This window comes from Chenopodium album, chromosome 19 (assembly GCF_948465745.1).
Source record: "Chenopodium album chromosome 19, dcCheAlbu1.1, whole genome shotgun sequence".
NCBI classification, from domain to species: Eukaryota; Viridiplantae; Streptophyta; class Magnoliopsida; order Caryophyllales; family Amaranthaceae; genus Chenopodium; species Chenopodium album.
In genome coordinates, this window is record NC_137852.1 from 38,649,242 (window position 1) to 38,664,568 (window position 15,327).

Below are 15,327 nucleotides of genomic sequence, written 5' to 3' on the forward strand. Positions count from 1 at the left end.
TTATAATCCTCCCCCATCTTCTCTTTTGCTCTTTCTCTTCTTTTCTCCTTTTCTGTTTTTTTCTCAGCTTCTCTTCTTTCTGTTTCTTTTTTCTCAGCTTCCTTCTTCTCCAAATACTCTCTTTCAATCTGATCAATAGCCTTCAAGAAAGCCTCAGTTCCAAAGAAAGCCTCATCTTCACTCAAATTGGAAGCATCACTCATTCTTTTCCCAATAAGACCTTCAACACTTTTGATTATCATGTTGTTAGGGAACAGATTTTTCCCTTGCTTCAGCTTCTCAGACATTTTTGAAACACAAGTTCCCAAAGTCTTGACAATATCCATCAAATCATCCATAAATTCCTCCTGTTTTCAATATAAAATCATTCACTTAAGTTTACAGTATTTTGAACATGCATTATAAGTTGATGAACATCAGAAATATAAAGAATGAATATGTAACTGATCTGATTATCAAGTATTAAAGTGTTCTTTATTATTTGAACTTTATACTAAATCATTTGAACATTTATCATAACAATCTGAACAATTATAAATAAAATTTGAACAGAAAAGTAAATGGACTTAATTTAAAGTATTCTTTAATGATGTTGTGACTGATTTTATAATTCATTATAAGTTGACGAAAGCATTTGAACATGTTTCATAACAATCTGAACTACTGGAAAAGAATTTTGAACAGAAAATAAAATGAACCTTGGTTGGCAAATTCTCATATGATTCAGCACTTTCTTGTTGTTGAACTTTTGGTTGTTGCTGTCCAGGTATTTGTATTCTTTCTAGCACACTTCCCAATCCAAATGTAGACTTTCCCTCTAATTTCATTCTCTCTTGAATCATATCTCTATTCCAAGTTGAAATTATTGGGTATGTCCTTGGTTGCTCAATACCTCTTTTTTGCACTCGATCACAATACAACAACTGTGCCATGACAAAAGCATACCAAAACATTATTTCCATTACGAATTTTTAAAAAAATGAAACCAAGATATGCATTAACATCTTGAACAAACATAATTAAAAACCTTGAATTTTTAACATATTAATATATTGCATTAAAATTTTGAACACTCATAAGAAAAAACCTTTAAACAAACACAGGAAAATAAGAAATTAAATTTTGAACAGTCATACAAAAACTTTTGAACATAAGAATAAAAGTTATAATTTAAATGCTATAATAAGGCAAACACATTTTGATCATATGCCTTTTTTAATTTTGAACTAATAGGTATAACTTTTGAACATTATGCAATACAATATGAACAAAAAATTTAAAATAACAAAAGTCAGAAGCATACCAACAGGAAAGGCAGTGGTCCCTTGAAAAACCCCTTAGTGTTTTGTTTCCACTCAGGCACTGTGGAAATCAGACTTTGTAGCACATATTTGCACCAATTCAATTCCTTTATTTCATCACAATCTTGAATTGAGTGTAGGAATTTGTAGTGGCAGTGAAGGTTTTGGCTTGTTTTCATCATTGTGTTCACAGCAAGCACAAGGAAATCTATTTTGAACATTTCAGTTGCTTCCCCTGTGTTCTTCTCTTTTGACTCTATGTCTGCCGTGACATATTTCCTCCTGTGCAAAGCTTGCTGATCCCTCTTGTTCTTCTTTTCTTCCTCACTTTCATACTTCTCAAATATCCATTGTGTTCTAGGGCTTCCAGTTTTGCACCCCCACATTTCCCTCCACCTCATCAAAGGTGTCACTAACTCCAAATCTTCATCTTCTTCCTCTGCCTTCTTTGGCTCTTTTTCTGTAACAACTTTGTTACCTCTAGGTACTCCATATACAATCTGAACATCTTGTTCAGTGATCTCCACTGTTTTGTTAAGTGGCAAGTATAGAGTGCTGTTGTTTTCTTCAAAATGTTTTAACAGCCAAGCACAAAATACTGCATCATTTTGAGGCAAATTTACAGAAAGAAATGCCCCAAATCCCATATCCTCGACTGCTTGTTTTTGTTGTGGGGTTAAGTTACTTACAAACTTCATAAACTTAACATGACCCACTCTTACAGTTAGCTTATCATCTTCAACCTCCTCATCATCACTCAAGTTCACTACATTGTCATCAATCAGCTCATCTTCATCAACTTTTCTCTTTCTCTTTTTCTCAATCTTCTCAACTTGTTTTCCTTTGTCCTTTTTTTTGAACTTCTTCAGCCTTTTTCTGAACTTCTTTTCCCTTCTTCTGAACTCCCTTTTTAACAACCTTTTCTGAAGGTTGTCCTCCTTCCTTTCCACCAGTTTTTTCTTTTATCTGAACCCCCTTCTGTGTTTTTTGAACCCCCTTTCTAATCTTTTGAACTCTGTTAAACTCTGATTCTGGAATAACCTCTGCTTCAACAGGACTTTTTTGCCCTTCTGGGGTACTTTGGCTGCGCAACACTCTTGTTGTTGTAGGTGTTGTGTTCTTCCTTTTTTTTGTAGCTACGTGCTTCCTTCTCCTGTTTAAATTATTTATATAAGTTAAAAAAATATTTACATTTATGTATTTAAATGAACATTACACTATAATAAAATGATCAAAAACATATTAATATTTTACCTAGGCTTTGGCTGACTATTATTGTCACCATTGCTTCCATCTGGTTCAGAATTTCCTGTAGGTTGTTCAATATTGGGCTGACCATTATTGTCACCATTGCTTTCTTCTGGTTCAGAATTTCCTGTAGGTTGTTCAATATGTCCTGTAGGTTGTTCAGGAATTCCTGGTTCTTCAGTTGGGACCACAGAACTTGTTTGAGGTTGAACAGGATTTCCTTGTTCTTCAGTTGGGACCACAGAACTTGTTTGAGGTGGAACTGGATTTCCTTGTTCTTCAGTTGGGACCACAGAACTTGTTTGAGGTTGAACAGGATTTTCAGAATTTGGTTGAGGTTGTTCAGGATTTTCAGAATTTGGTTGAGGTTTTTCAGAAATTCCAGGTTGGAGTTCAGAAGTTCCTTTGTTTAGTTCAGAACTTGTTGATGAGGGTATAGAAGTTTCTGGTTGATTTTCTGATGGGATTTCAGACATTTGTGGAGGTACATCAGAAGATTTTTTTTGGTTCTTGGTGTTCAGTGGGTTGGGAGGGTAGTTCAGATGTTTCAGGATGTTGTTCAGATGTTTCATGGGGCTCTCCAGCATTTGGACTGTTAATAAAGTAAAATTACAACAAAATTAACATATTATATGAATATAAACTAAATTTTATATGAACATATCCTAATTTTTTAAAGGGTTTTCATCTGAAAACTTAATAATTAATTATTATCTATAATTCCATTACAAAGTTAAATGAAATATGTTCAGTGCTATTCATTGTTGTTCAAAAGATTTTTCTGGGTTGTTCAAAAATATATCAATACATAATTAAAATTGATAAACATGCATGCATATATACAAACATAAATGCAAAATTCTGGGTTGTTCAGTGTTTGTTTTTTATTGTTCAAAATTTTTTAAAGGGTATTCATCTGAAAACTTAATAATTAATTATTATCTATAATTCCATTACAAAGTGAAATGAAATATGTTCAGTGGCTATTTATTGTTGTTCAAAAGATTTTTGTGGGTTGTTCAAAAATATATCAATACATAATTAAAATTGATAAACATGCATGCATATATACAAACATAAATGCAAAATTCTGGGTTTTTCAGTTGAGTATTTATAATTCTTCTTCAAAAAAATAACATATATTCACATTGAACAGGAATCATATGAATTAAAAGTTCAAAATATACCTGTTTGATGGACTTTCTGAAATTACTTTGTTTAATTCTTGCAAAATTTTGTGATCAACAATTAGACTTGCTTTTATATCTTCCAATTTCTTCGTTTTTGGTGTTTTCGTTTTGAACATCTTAATTAATGTCCTGTTCAACAAAATTTTGTATCAAATTATTTTTCAATTTCAAAAATTAGGGTTTAAATTGCTCGTTTTGTTAGTAATTAGAACAAAATATTACTTACATATTATCGTCTTCATCATCAGACGAACTTTGTTGCGATTTTCTACAAAAAAAAAACAAAATTATATCTATTATTTAACATTTCAAAAAATTAAACAATAAAAACTTAACAAATTGATCAAAATCGAGTAAAAATCAAAGTTATTGGAGAGATGTTCACCTTTTTGAAGGTGTTTTCGGTGAATTTTCTTCGTTCGCCATGGAATTGCAGTAGTTTTTAGAGAGAGAAATTTAGAGTTGAGTGAGAAAAATGAAATGAGGAGAGAGAATTGCAAATGAATTTATTAGATGAAGCTTTATAATTTATGAGAAGAGAGAGAATGATTTAAAATGATTAAAAAAATAAAGTGGCGGTTATTTTAAAAAAAAAAAAACTGAAAAACGGAACTCCGTTTTTTTTTCTGGGTTGGGCGTGTTTTTGTTTGGGCTGTGTTTATCGGGCCGCGTGTGGGCTGGAGCATGTAGTTTACTGTGCACCATGGTGCATAGAATACCAATTGTATATTTTGGAGTAGAAAAGAGCCGACTTGCATGGATACATTTTATCAAAGTACTTATTATTATTATTATTATTATTATTATTTTAAAGAAATTTTATCAAATTACCTTTTTAGGAACAATTTAAATGACATAAGGATCAAATCGGAGATAGTTTAGATCGTATATACCTCTTGTTCGAAATACATACTTCCTCCGTTTTCTTTCACTTGCAACACACCTTTTAGGCACGCAGTTTTAGGAGAAGATTAATGAGGGTAAACGAGCGATTTTATCAATATAATTTTTACACGAAGATTAGAATAGGGTTAAGTATCATTTGTAAAGTTTATAATGAATAATTTATCCGTTTACATTACATAAACCCAACCTCAAAACACGTGCCACAAGGCTGTGTTGCAAATAAAAAGAAATGGAGAAAGTATATGTTTTGATAGTCAGTTAGTCACTTGATTGAATTATGACAAGTGTAATTATATAAGTGCAGCTTGATTGAAATCAATATTGATCCTACTCAAACTCAAGAATGACATAATAATTAACTTAAAGTATATATATCCAACCCTACAGTGTACCACCCTAAAGTAGACTCAGATTTGAATTCACTTCCCATAAAACCATTTAAACCGGACTTAAGACAACCTAAGTTCAAAATTGAATGGTGCCCAAGTTTGATAAAACTCAATAAAACTCAAATTAAACTTGAATAGACTCGAACTTAATTGAATCTAGATTGATTCAATATAACATGACAAGAATATAATTCAACTAGATTAGGTCCCGTGCCATGCACGTTAACTTTCATTGTTATTATTAGTATAATTATTGCATAGTAGTGTGTATAAATGAAATATAGATACCAAATAGTAAGGGAAATATTATTGCATAGTATTAAATATTCTTTAAGAAACTTTGGCCAAAGCAGGAAATTTTTAAAAAGAAGACGATACATGCATGTCATTCCTGGTTTCACTTTTAATATATTATATTAATTAATATAATATAATATAATATAAAATGTAGTTATAGATTTATGAGAGCGAGGGATAGCTCAAGTGGTTAGAGCTTCTCTCCCGATTCCAGGAGATCCTAAGAATCTTTAATTTCTATTATAATATATAAATTAAAATATAAAATTTAATTGTCTTGAATAAGCTATCAATCAAAAAGATATAAAAAGAAAAATTAAGTTCGGATATATTTATTTCAGGAAAGTGGTTTTTGAAGAGAAAAAACAACACCAGAAAGTTACACGTGTCATTTCCGATGTCTGTTTTAATATTATGTTATTGATCGATTTGGAATGAAACAGATATAACATGACCTCGATACTGTAGATTTTACATAGATCAAGCCAATTTTAATGTAGGTCATGTTCAACAACTATGACACAAAGCAATTACTACCTATTGATCCTAGTATCATAGGTCACCCAAAAAGCCACCCCCAATTAAATTATACAATCACTAACAATTTAATATGATATATTGAATTAGATAATTCAGATCAAATAATCTGATACAAGCTAAATCTTAATTGTCCTAATTCAAAATTAGCTTAATTTAACAAGCGTGGCATTTAAACAATTCTACTCAATTAGACAATTACTCATTCATTATTTTAAGTTTTAGCGCCTAAAAGGTTATAATCGTGAATCACATTACAATAAAGCGCCATAAAAGCACATCTCAGTATCTCACCTTCTTAAACACGTCGTTTCAATCATCAACTTCATTAAAACGACGAATTAACAACCAATTTACACTTCACAACTGAAAACTTGTCTCGTAAAATCAATCTCAAATAAAGGGTAATACAGTAATTTCATACTAAATACCAGTACCAGTACAGTGAAAAAAGGGGGGAAACAACACTCTACACGACCTCACTCCACTACCCACACTCACTCAACTCAAGAACTCAACCATTTTCCTTCAATGGCAGACGATTCTCAGGTAATTATTTGTACAATTCTTGTAATAATATCCAGTAATTTGTTATTAATCGTATATATTTAATCTCTATTGTGAAAAATATTAAAAATTGTGAGTTTTGGGTATTTAATTATGTAATAATGATCTGGGTTGCAGAATTTTCAACATCAAAATTAAATTTTGTTATTAATTTATGTCACCCTTTTCTGTTTTTGGTCTTGGGTTTGAAATGATTTTGTAAGTTATTAATTAGTTTGTATCTAATTTTTGAGAATTTTGGTAGTAATCTTTATAATTTTTTTATAAATAGAATTTGTGTTATTTGTTTGTTGTGATCTTGGGTCTAAATTGATTATTTTAGTTACTACATACTCATTTGTTTGACACACAATTTCTAATTTGTTGTTTAACTTATTTATTTTTGGATGAAATTTGGGTCTGAAATGGTGTATTGGGGTTGCAGATGAAAATGGAGGCATTGAAGAAAGTATATGCAGAGGTAATAATGAACACTTCAAAAGAAGCAGCAGCAAGAGTTATGGCGGCAGAACGCAAAGCTCTTAGCTTTCACCAGCAATTGGTTTCTTTGAAAGAGGAGTCTCTTAATATGCTTCTTCGTTTAAAAGATCATTTTAATTCCATGGTAATATTATAATTCCTTATTTTGATTTTAATTTGGTAAATTTGCTGCTTTTCTATATTTTATTGGATTGATTATTGTTTTATTGAACTGGGTTTTGTTGGATTTGAAGTTTTATGGTTAAGAATTTAAGAATTTCTAGTAATTCTGTTTATCCTATCTTTTTTGGGGTGGACTAATGTTTTTTTAAGTGTTTTTGATTTAATTTTGTTAGCTTTCTTTGACTTCTTTGCTTTTGGGAAAGGGGTTTGAAATGGCTGTTTTTATGAATTTCTGTTTGTATTGTTTGGAGTTGATATTATAGATATATAAGGTACATCTTGGCTGATGAAGCAATTGAATGAACAAAAATAAGCTGAGGCACTAGGTGTAACTGGTATGACTAGATATATAGATATGTATTAGTGTGGTGTTTATCTTTTAGGAAACTCTGTCTAGTAAATGCACCTTTAATGCTAGAATTTCCCTTTTTTTGCTTATGATAGGTTGGAGTTTGGACTATCCTCAAAATTGTAATTAGGGATGTGAAAGAAACTTTAGGCTCCAATATAATCAATTGGATCATTTATCTAATGTCCTTTTTGGACTGTACATTTTTTTTTTTGAGAGACTTTTTGGACTGTACATTCGTTAACCTAATAATGAGGAGCATCCTATTCTTCTTTTTATGGTGTTGGATATAGTATGATCTACTTCCTTACTCAAATGTAATGACCATACTACTTCCTTGAACGTAATGACCTCAAAGGTATGGTCATTAATGGCTAAAGGTACTACTTGACAAATGTGAGGCTCTTAGGTATGATCTACTAGTGATGAGCATTGGCCTCAAAGCCGGTAACCTCAATTGGGTACCATGAAGTTTGCAAAGTTTTCCTTTTTGGAGCAATCGAAGCTTCTAAGGGCATGGGTTACCAAACGATAGACAGGGTTCTCCCATCATTCGGGTTCTTTGTCTTTACTAGAGCACAATAAAGTGACTTGTAGCCTTGTAGGTTCATTCACATTGATGCTCAACCTGATACAATGTTTATGTAATTTTGCTAATATATATACTGCAGAAGTAGTGTGAAATACTTTTGGCATCTTTTGTAAATCTTGTCAAAATGGTCGGGATTCATATTAATGGGGAGAGTCGGAGACTAATGTCTTGACTGACTCGTGATCTATTTAGAAGGGTCTAGGAATCTGCTAAGCCTATTCTCCATTAAGTTTGCAATATAATTATGTATGCTATACCAAATCTCTTTGTGTTAAGATTTTATTTTATTTTATTTATTTATTTATATATATTTTTTTGAGGGAATCTTTTTATCAAGATAAAACAATTAAAATTTAGCATCAACATTGTCATTTCCTCAATGCCTTTAGAAAGGCTCTTACCTGCGAAGGGGTAAGAAATATCAGATATTGGAGAAATTATTTCCATCAGACCTTTTATCTAAATGCTATTCACATCTTGAACATACTTCCAATAAATAAGAAGCACAGATATAGTAAAGAGATTTTGAAAAACTTAGTGTAGCTTGAGAGTTATTTTTTCCTCATGACAATAGAAAGTGGTAGCATTAAATTCAGTCAATTGGATGATTTAGTTCATTAAAATTGCAAAGGTGGTACTCTTGTAGCAACAGCATTTTGATTCAATTTGCAAGGGGTTTATAATAATAGGAATATAATAATGCATCTTAATGAAATTTAAGAAAATTTAAGTGAATCAGATTATTAAAAAAAAAAAGCTTCATATGAGAAAGTCATTAGACTCACTGCATCCCAGGAATGACTAACAGATATTATGAATGAATTCTTGGGTGCGCACAGCTTCATAACAATGTCAATCTGAATACGAGTAAAATTCAAAACTGAAGATAAGTGGAACTGGATTGGTAGTTCATCATCTGGTACCTGTGGAGAACAATGTATATTTGCCTTAATAGTCATGAAGGTTCAAATTCTGTGTTAAAAGGATTTGGCTTTGATATAGGTAGGAATGATGTTATGGTTTGTGCTAATTTTTCAATGAAGCACGTCTTGACTTTCAGCTACGTTGTTATGCAAGCTACACCTAGACATTCGCTAGCATCTTATTAAGCTTGTCCTTAGTTAAATTATTACTGAATTGATTTGAAATACATTGATTAATTTTTTCATGAGATGATTGATTGATAGTGTGGAGTTGATAGAAAAAAATACATATTTTTGCAGCTTATGGAGGCAGAAGCTAGATCTTTAAAACAAGAAATGAAAATCGAAGAGCTTGAAGCACAGCTCTGCGAGGCTGAGGGAATCATTGTAGATCTCAGGGATGAGTTCAGTCAAGTACAGGAGCAATTGGAGATCATGAGGCAAACCCAGGAAAAGCCTCTGAGTAATAATCATATCCTTGTGACCAATGAGCCTGTTCAAGAATGTGCGCCTCAAGATAATGTTCCTCATTCTTTCATATATCAGGTCTCAGATACAAATTCTGGATTGGTAGATAATGAGAAGAAAGCTGTGTCTCTACATACAACAGCACTTAATTATAGGTTTTTTCAAGACATGAATGATGCTGACCTATCTGCTAGTTCACATTTGAATCAACTTCATGCTCCTAATGATGATTGTAGTTCCATCATAATGCAAAACAGGGAAACTGATTTATGCAGAAATGGATCAGCACAAAGGATATGCGCATTTCAAGGAAACTTGCCAAATGTAATGCTGCCTAGTTCACAATCTGAAGATCCAAAAAATTTGCTAAACATTCAGTCAACAGCCAATGCAGAGGAAACATTGTTTTGCAGGCAGCATGAAAATGATAGTGTTAACATTTTTTCCAAGACTAATCAGAGTAATGTCAAGAATATTCCATTGAGACAGTTAGCACAGCATAGCAGCTGTTACGAAGACCAAGCTGTCAAATCTCTTCGCAGATCTACTCGAAAAAATGCCAAATACAGGGAAGCAATTGCTTCCTTGCAGGGTTCTCGTAAAAAGTTTGAAAAAACACGATTGCAGCATTTTCATGGTCCATTGAAACGATGTTCCAGTGTTGTGAACGTGCCTGTTGAGTTCCCAATGGGCCTAGTTGAAATGAATCCTAAGAAGATTAAGGTTTGTTGTGTGTCAGAATCTGATGACTTGAACTTGGGCTGTAATTTTGAGGATGTAGCATGTGCTGGAGAAGGAAATGGTGCAGAAACCAGAGAGGATTCATGGGATAAATCACATACTGTTACTGATGGTGCATTACAGGATTCAGTGCTGGTTGATGTGCCTATTGCAAAAGGATTCGGCAGCAGTCATTGTCAATTACTCAAGAATGTGGTGTGTGCTGAAGAAGGAAATGGTACAAAAGAGGCTTTAATTGATAAGTCCCATACTATTCCTGATGATGCCCTACAGGATTCATTGCTGATTGATGTGCCTATCTCAGAAGAATTTGGTAGCAGTCACTGTCCGTTAGCTGGGAGAGACAGAGTTCTGAAATTTACATTCCATAGAAAGCGCCGAAAGACTGTTTTGGGAAAAATTGATGAGAACATCCTTCATGATAGGGACACAGCAAAGAGGGGATTAGAAAATCCAACTGATGTTGCTGTGATGGAAAATGGTATTTCTAAGATGAAATGCATGTAGATAGTGGAAAAATGAAGTAAGTTGCTCGTCTGGTTTTCTTTACCCCCTTTCAAGTGAAATTTCATGTCTAAAATATTCAGATTATCCTTTAATCTCTACATTTATTGTGTAGCTGTGTAGGTTTTCCATGTTTGTTAAAACTTTTATGATACATTATGTCTGGATAATCGATGCATCTTGGTTAGCAAAGTAATTAGTTCTACTCGGTACCTAAAATGAGTTAAGTTGGGGAGACTTGGGTGCAACTTGAAAAGCTCATACATAGCTCAACCTTATTATTTATAAAATTTCTCATAAGAAGCTTGTGTCAGTGTGTATGTAGTTCTGTTAATGTTAGTAAAGGATACCAATATATCCACAATAATCTAGCTCTATGAATGTAGAGGCAAGGAGTAGAACTAACTTGATTGCAACTTATTTCTTGAGCTTGGCTCAAGCTTTGAGTTATCTGAGCTTGGCAAGCTCCATTCGAGTCATATGACCTGAATGGAGCTTAATGTTTCCAGGATTAACATGAATTAGGATCTGAGCTGTCAAGCTAAGCTGAGCTAGCAAGCCAACTCAATCTTTCTCGGCCTACTATGAATCTATATATTGACAATGATAAGTTTGGCATGCATTTTTTTAACTGATATTTGGCTTCATTCTTATTTATTTTGCAGCTTATATAGTTGACTGGAACGAGGTGTTGGTGGACATAGCAAACATAGGAGTACTGATCCATGACTGGCAGATGTAAATTCTCTCTCTTGCCTTTTCTTACTTCAGTTTCTTGAAGGAACAGCCAAGGCTTACTGTCTTATTGAGGTCTTGAAGAACTTTATATGGATGTGGACCGATTTAGCAATTCTTGATGATCTTCCAAACTTTTTTAGTGGTAGCTCTATGTGTAGTAACTGAGCCTCTTACTAGTGTTACTACCTTGTTTCAACTCGCAAAGCAGCAATACAGTGTCTAATCTGTCTTTTTGTCTTTCCTGTCAAGAAGTGATCTTTCATGTTAATTAATTGGAAACATAAAAAAGATTAATCAGATTAAATAGTTTTACAAAGTTCATAGTAGACAAAAATGTACATTACTTCATGTCTTTATCTCTATACATTCCTTGTCATGTTATACTATACTGCGAATGTTAATAACCCTTTTTACCCCTCCCTTCTCTCTGTCTCTTTTATTCACCCATTACAACTACCACTGCATTAGCGACACCAGGTTGCAGCCACCATCACCACCCCTCAGTCCTCACTTGATTAAACAACTGCATGTCTGCACCACTAGATCATAGCCACCACCATCTATTCTCTCATCCCTCACTTTGCACACCAACACCCCACCTCCACTACTTCCACTGCTTCTTTAACTTCTTGCTTCCTTTCTCTCTACTTGATCCACCATGCCAATGTCAACCTCCACCACCTTGTGTCAAAAGCTAAAGTATACTTGTGTAACTCTTGACAAATGCTGGTGTCTACGAATTGTAGAAGCCTCAACCTGAGCAGAGTCGTTCAACGTGGACTCTTACCATGGTGGAATTGTAGAAGCCTCAACCTGAGCAGAGTCGTTCAACGTGGACTCTTACCATGGTGGAATTGTAGAAGCCTCAACCTGAGCAAAGTCGTTCAACGTGGACTCTTACCATGGTGGGGTTGCAATTTGCAAACGCCGCCAAGGTGTCAATAGAGAATAATACTTCTTCCGTTCCACATTACTAAGAAGTTTCACAAATATTATAGTATTTCTTTATTTGCATATATATGTTTTCTCTCCTCATCACATGGGTTCATACTTTATTCCTCTCTATCTCTTTTCTCTTCTTAAAATCTGTGTACTCATCCATGTTGCAATATTAGGGAATGAAGAAATATTATTTTGGAAAATTTTAAGAAAAAATGATGTATATATGTTGGTGATTTTGTAAGAAAGAATCTTGTTAAAAAGGTTGCAAGGTAGGACCTTAAATAACTTTTAATGTTTGTCAAACAAGACCAATACCCCGATTCCGCCAGTTAATTACCACATTTCGGCCAAAACCATACTTGAGTAGCATTTCCGAACTTGCACTTTACCAATGAACCACTTTATCATATTTACTCTATTAGTGCAACATACTTGTATTTGTTATATTCAAACACTTTTAATATGACTCCTAAATCCTTTCTTGGCCGGTATTTAGGTGTGTTATTTAACTCGAATAAGTTCAGTAAGGATAATTTTCAACATATCCTTACTAAAGCAGAAAAAAAAAAAAAAAAAAATGAACTCACGGTCTTCCAACTTAGTTTCCAAAGCTGGAAAGGTTGTTCTCATTCAGAGCCACCTTGAAGCTATACCTTCCTATGCTATGACCACTGCTCGTTTACCTACTTTTGTTATTTTGTCTCTTGATAGTTTAAATAGAAACTTCTTTTGGAAGCAGTCCCCAGCAAAGGCAGGATTACCTATGGTTGTTTGGGATACAATTTGTCAAACTAAATCCCATGGGGGTCTTGGTCTTCGTAAATCAAATGCTATTAACTCTGCTTTCTTGGCTAAACTTGGTTGGAAGATTATATCTGACCCAACTAACTTATGGATCTGACCCAACTAACTTATGGGTCAGTATATCACTGCTAAATATTTACATAAAGCCCAATTCCTTTCCTATCGTACTTAGCCTATAGACTCTTGGATTTGAAAAAAGTTTTTCGAATCGGCCCTCTCTTAAATAGAGGACTTCGGTGGAAGGTGGGAAATGGTTTTTCTATCCTTTTTTGGGTTGATATTTGGTGTGCTCACACCAATCTTATTGCCCTTCTCAAATTGGGCCCTAATCAGCGAAAATTGATATGACAATTGATAGGATCATCACTGATGATAATACTTGAGACGTTCCTTTTCTGCGTACTGTTAGAGGGATTCCCCTTCCCTCCTCCCATGAACCTTGTTAGAGTCTCTCTAAAGATGGTCAGTTCACTGTCAAATCTGCTACTTGGGTTGCTCATTCTCATGTCCATCCTACCTCTAACGGGAATTTCGTTGGATTTGGAAATGGGATATTCCACCTACAATCTTGATTTTCCTTGGGCAAATTCTAAATAACAGCCTTCCTACTCGTCATAATTTATATTCACGTAATATTAATGTCCCGAGTTATTGTGCTCTGTGTTCTAATCATTGTAAATTTCAAGATCATCTTTTCCTCTCTTGTCCATTTTCTATGGGTCTTTGGTCTTCTTCTTTTGTTCTTTAGTGGCTTGGTCGCATCCCTCAGATTAATCAGATCCATGATTTATCTTGCTCTATTAAGTCCACTTCACCTAAACTCCTTTCTAAGATAGCTATCCTATTAGAGTATTTGAAAACATCGTAACGCTGTCATTTTTAAGAACTCTTCTGCTACTATTCATAGTGTTTTTATTCGAGCTTTCACTATGTTTAAGGATTGAGAATCTTGTTCCCTTCTTGACACAATACACTTTCCGAGTATGTCACCTCCACCGCTGCTGTAACACCCTAGAAATTCCTTTCCTTTAAAAATACCTATTTTACTCTTTAAAATACGATTTAGGAATATCTAAGACGTTACTGCCACCGTGAAAACGGCTAAGGCAATTATCAAAGATACACAGCGGAAGACTAAGAATTAAAATCCGTTCAAAACAAGTCAACTTAAAGACAACCAAACGTAAGTAAAGTTTAAAACCAAAACAAACGAAGTCAAATAAAATCAAACTACAACTTGGAACCATTAAAGGCCCTTATTCAATACCGTTCCAAAACCAAACCTTTGCGTTAGTCCACACAAAATGTATCATAAATAAATAAAGCATAAAACACATCGTAAACTAGCATGATTCACTCTTCACTCATGCCCCGTCATGAATATGCTTCAACCTGAAAAATTTTATCTCTATTTGTCCCTACTACTCTCCATTAAAAATGGGTCATCATAGGACCAAGATAAAGACATGGCCAAACACACAAACACACTCAATCAGCAAAGCTGAGTACATAAGCGTAATTAAACACACTAACATGCTTTTACCTATCAACACACACTTACCTCAACACACCTGTTTACAAGCATTCACAACAATCAACAAGACACTTATACTAGACACTAAATAATTCATTTAGCGTTGATTACGCAACGAACGGGTTTTCAACTATACCTCCCCCAAATAAATTGAGGTTAACTGACACGGGAGCTAACCGTGCCAGCGACAAACCTGTGCCACACATAGGTGGCGGAATTCCAGTGCATAATAATAATAAAAAGGAATGTACAGCGTCCTGTACTCCGTTAGTAGTTATGATCAAATATAAAGTCACATAACTCCCCCCATATGTTCATACTCAAGGTATATACGTTCCAAGAGTTTTGGTGCGTAATCTCTTTCACTTTACGTTATTTACGTATTATTAGACTTGGTGATGACTCTCAAAGCATAACAATTCAATCATCAATAATTATTCAATCAACCAAACATACCAATTTAATTCTTGAATAATTAGTGACCACATATTATTTAATGTTGAACCCTTTTAAATTCTACCTTAGTGTCAAAGACACCTTAAACGCATAAAGCGCCAAAAAATCCTATCCCTCGGTGTTAAAAACACCTTAAGTGCACAAAGGCACCAACATACTATTTATTCCTCGTGTACATAGACACTTATATAGCTCCTTC

General features: G+C 33.8%; 1 protein-coding gene across 1 annotated transcript; it reads left to right on the forward strand.

The window, feature by feature from the left end:
• Window positions 1–6,329: 6,329 nt before the first annotated feature.
• LOC145595846 (uncharacterized) lies at window positions 6,330–11,611 on the forward strand. Its single transcript, XM_081652282.1, has 4 exons — window positions 6,330–6,417; window positions 6,860–7,039; window positions 9,242–10,673; window positions 11,320–11,611. Exons 1-3 carry the CDS (start codon window positions 6,400–6,402, stop codon window positions 10,655–10,657), a joined length of 1,614 nt encoding a protein of 537 aa, XP_081508408.1. The 5' UTR covers window positions 6,330–6,399; the 3' UTR covers window positions 10,658–10,673; window positions 11,320–11,611.
• The last annotated feature ends 3,716 nt before the right edge of the window (window positions 11,612–15,327 follow it).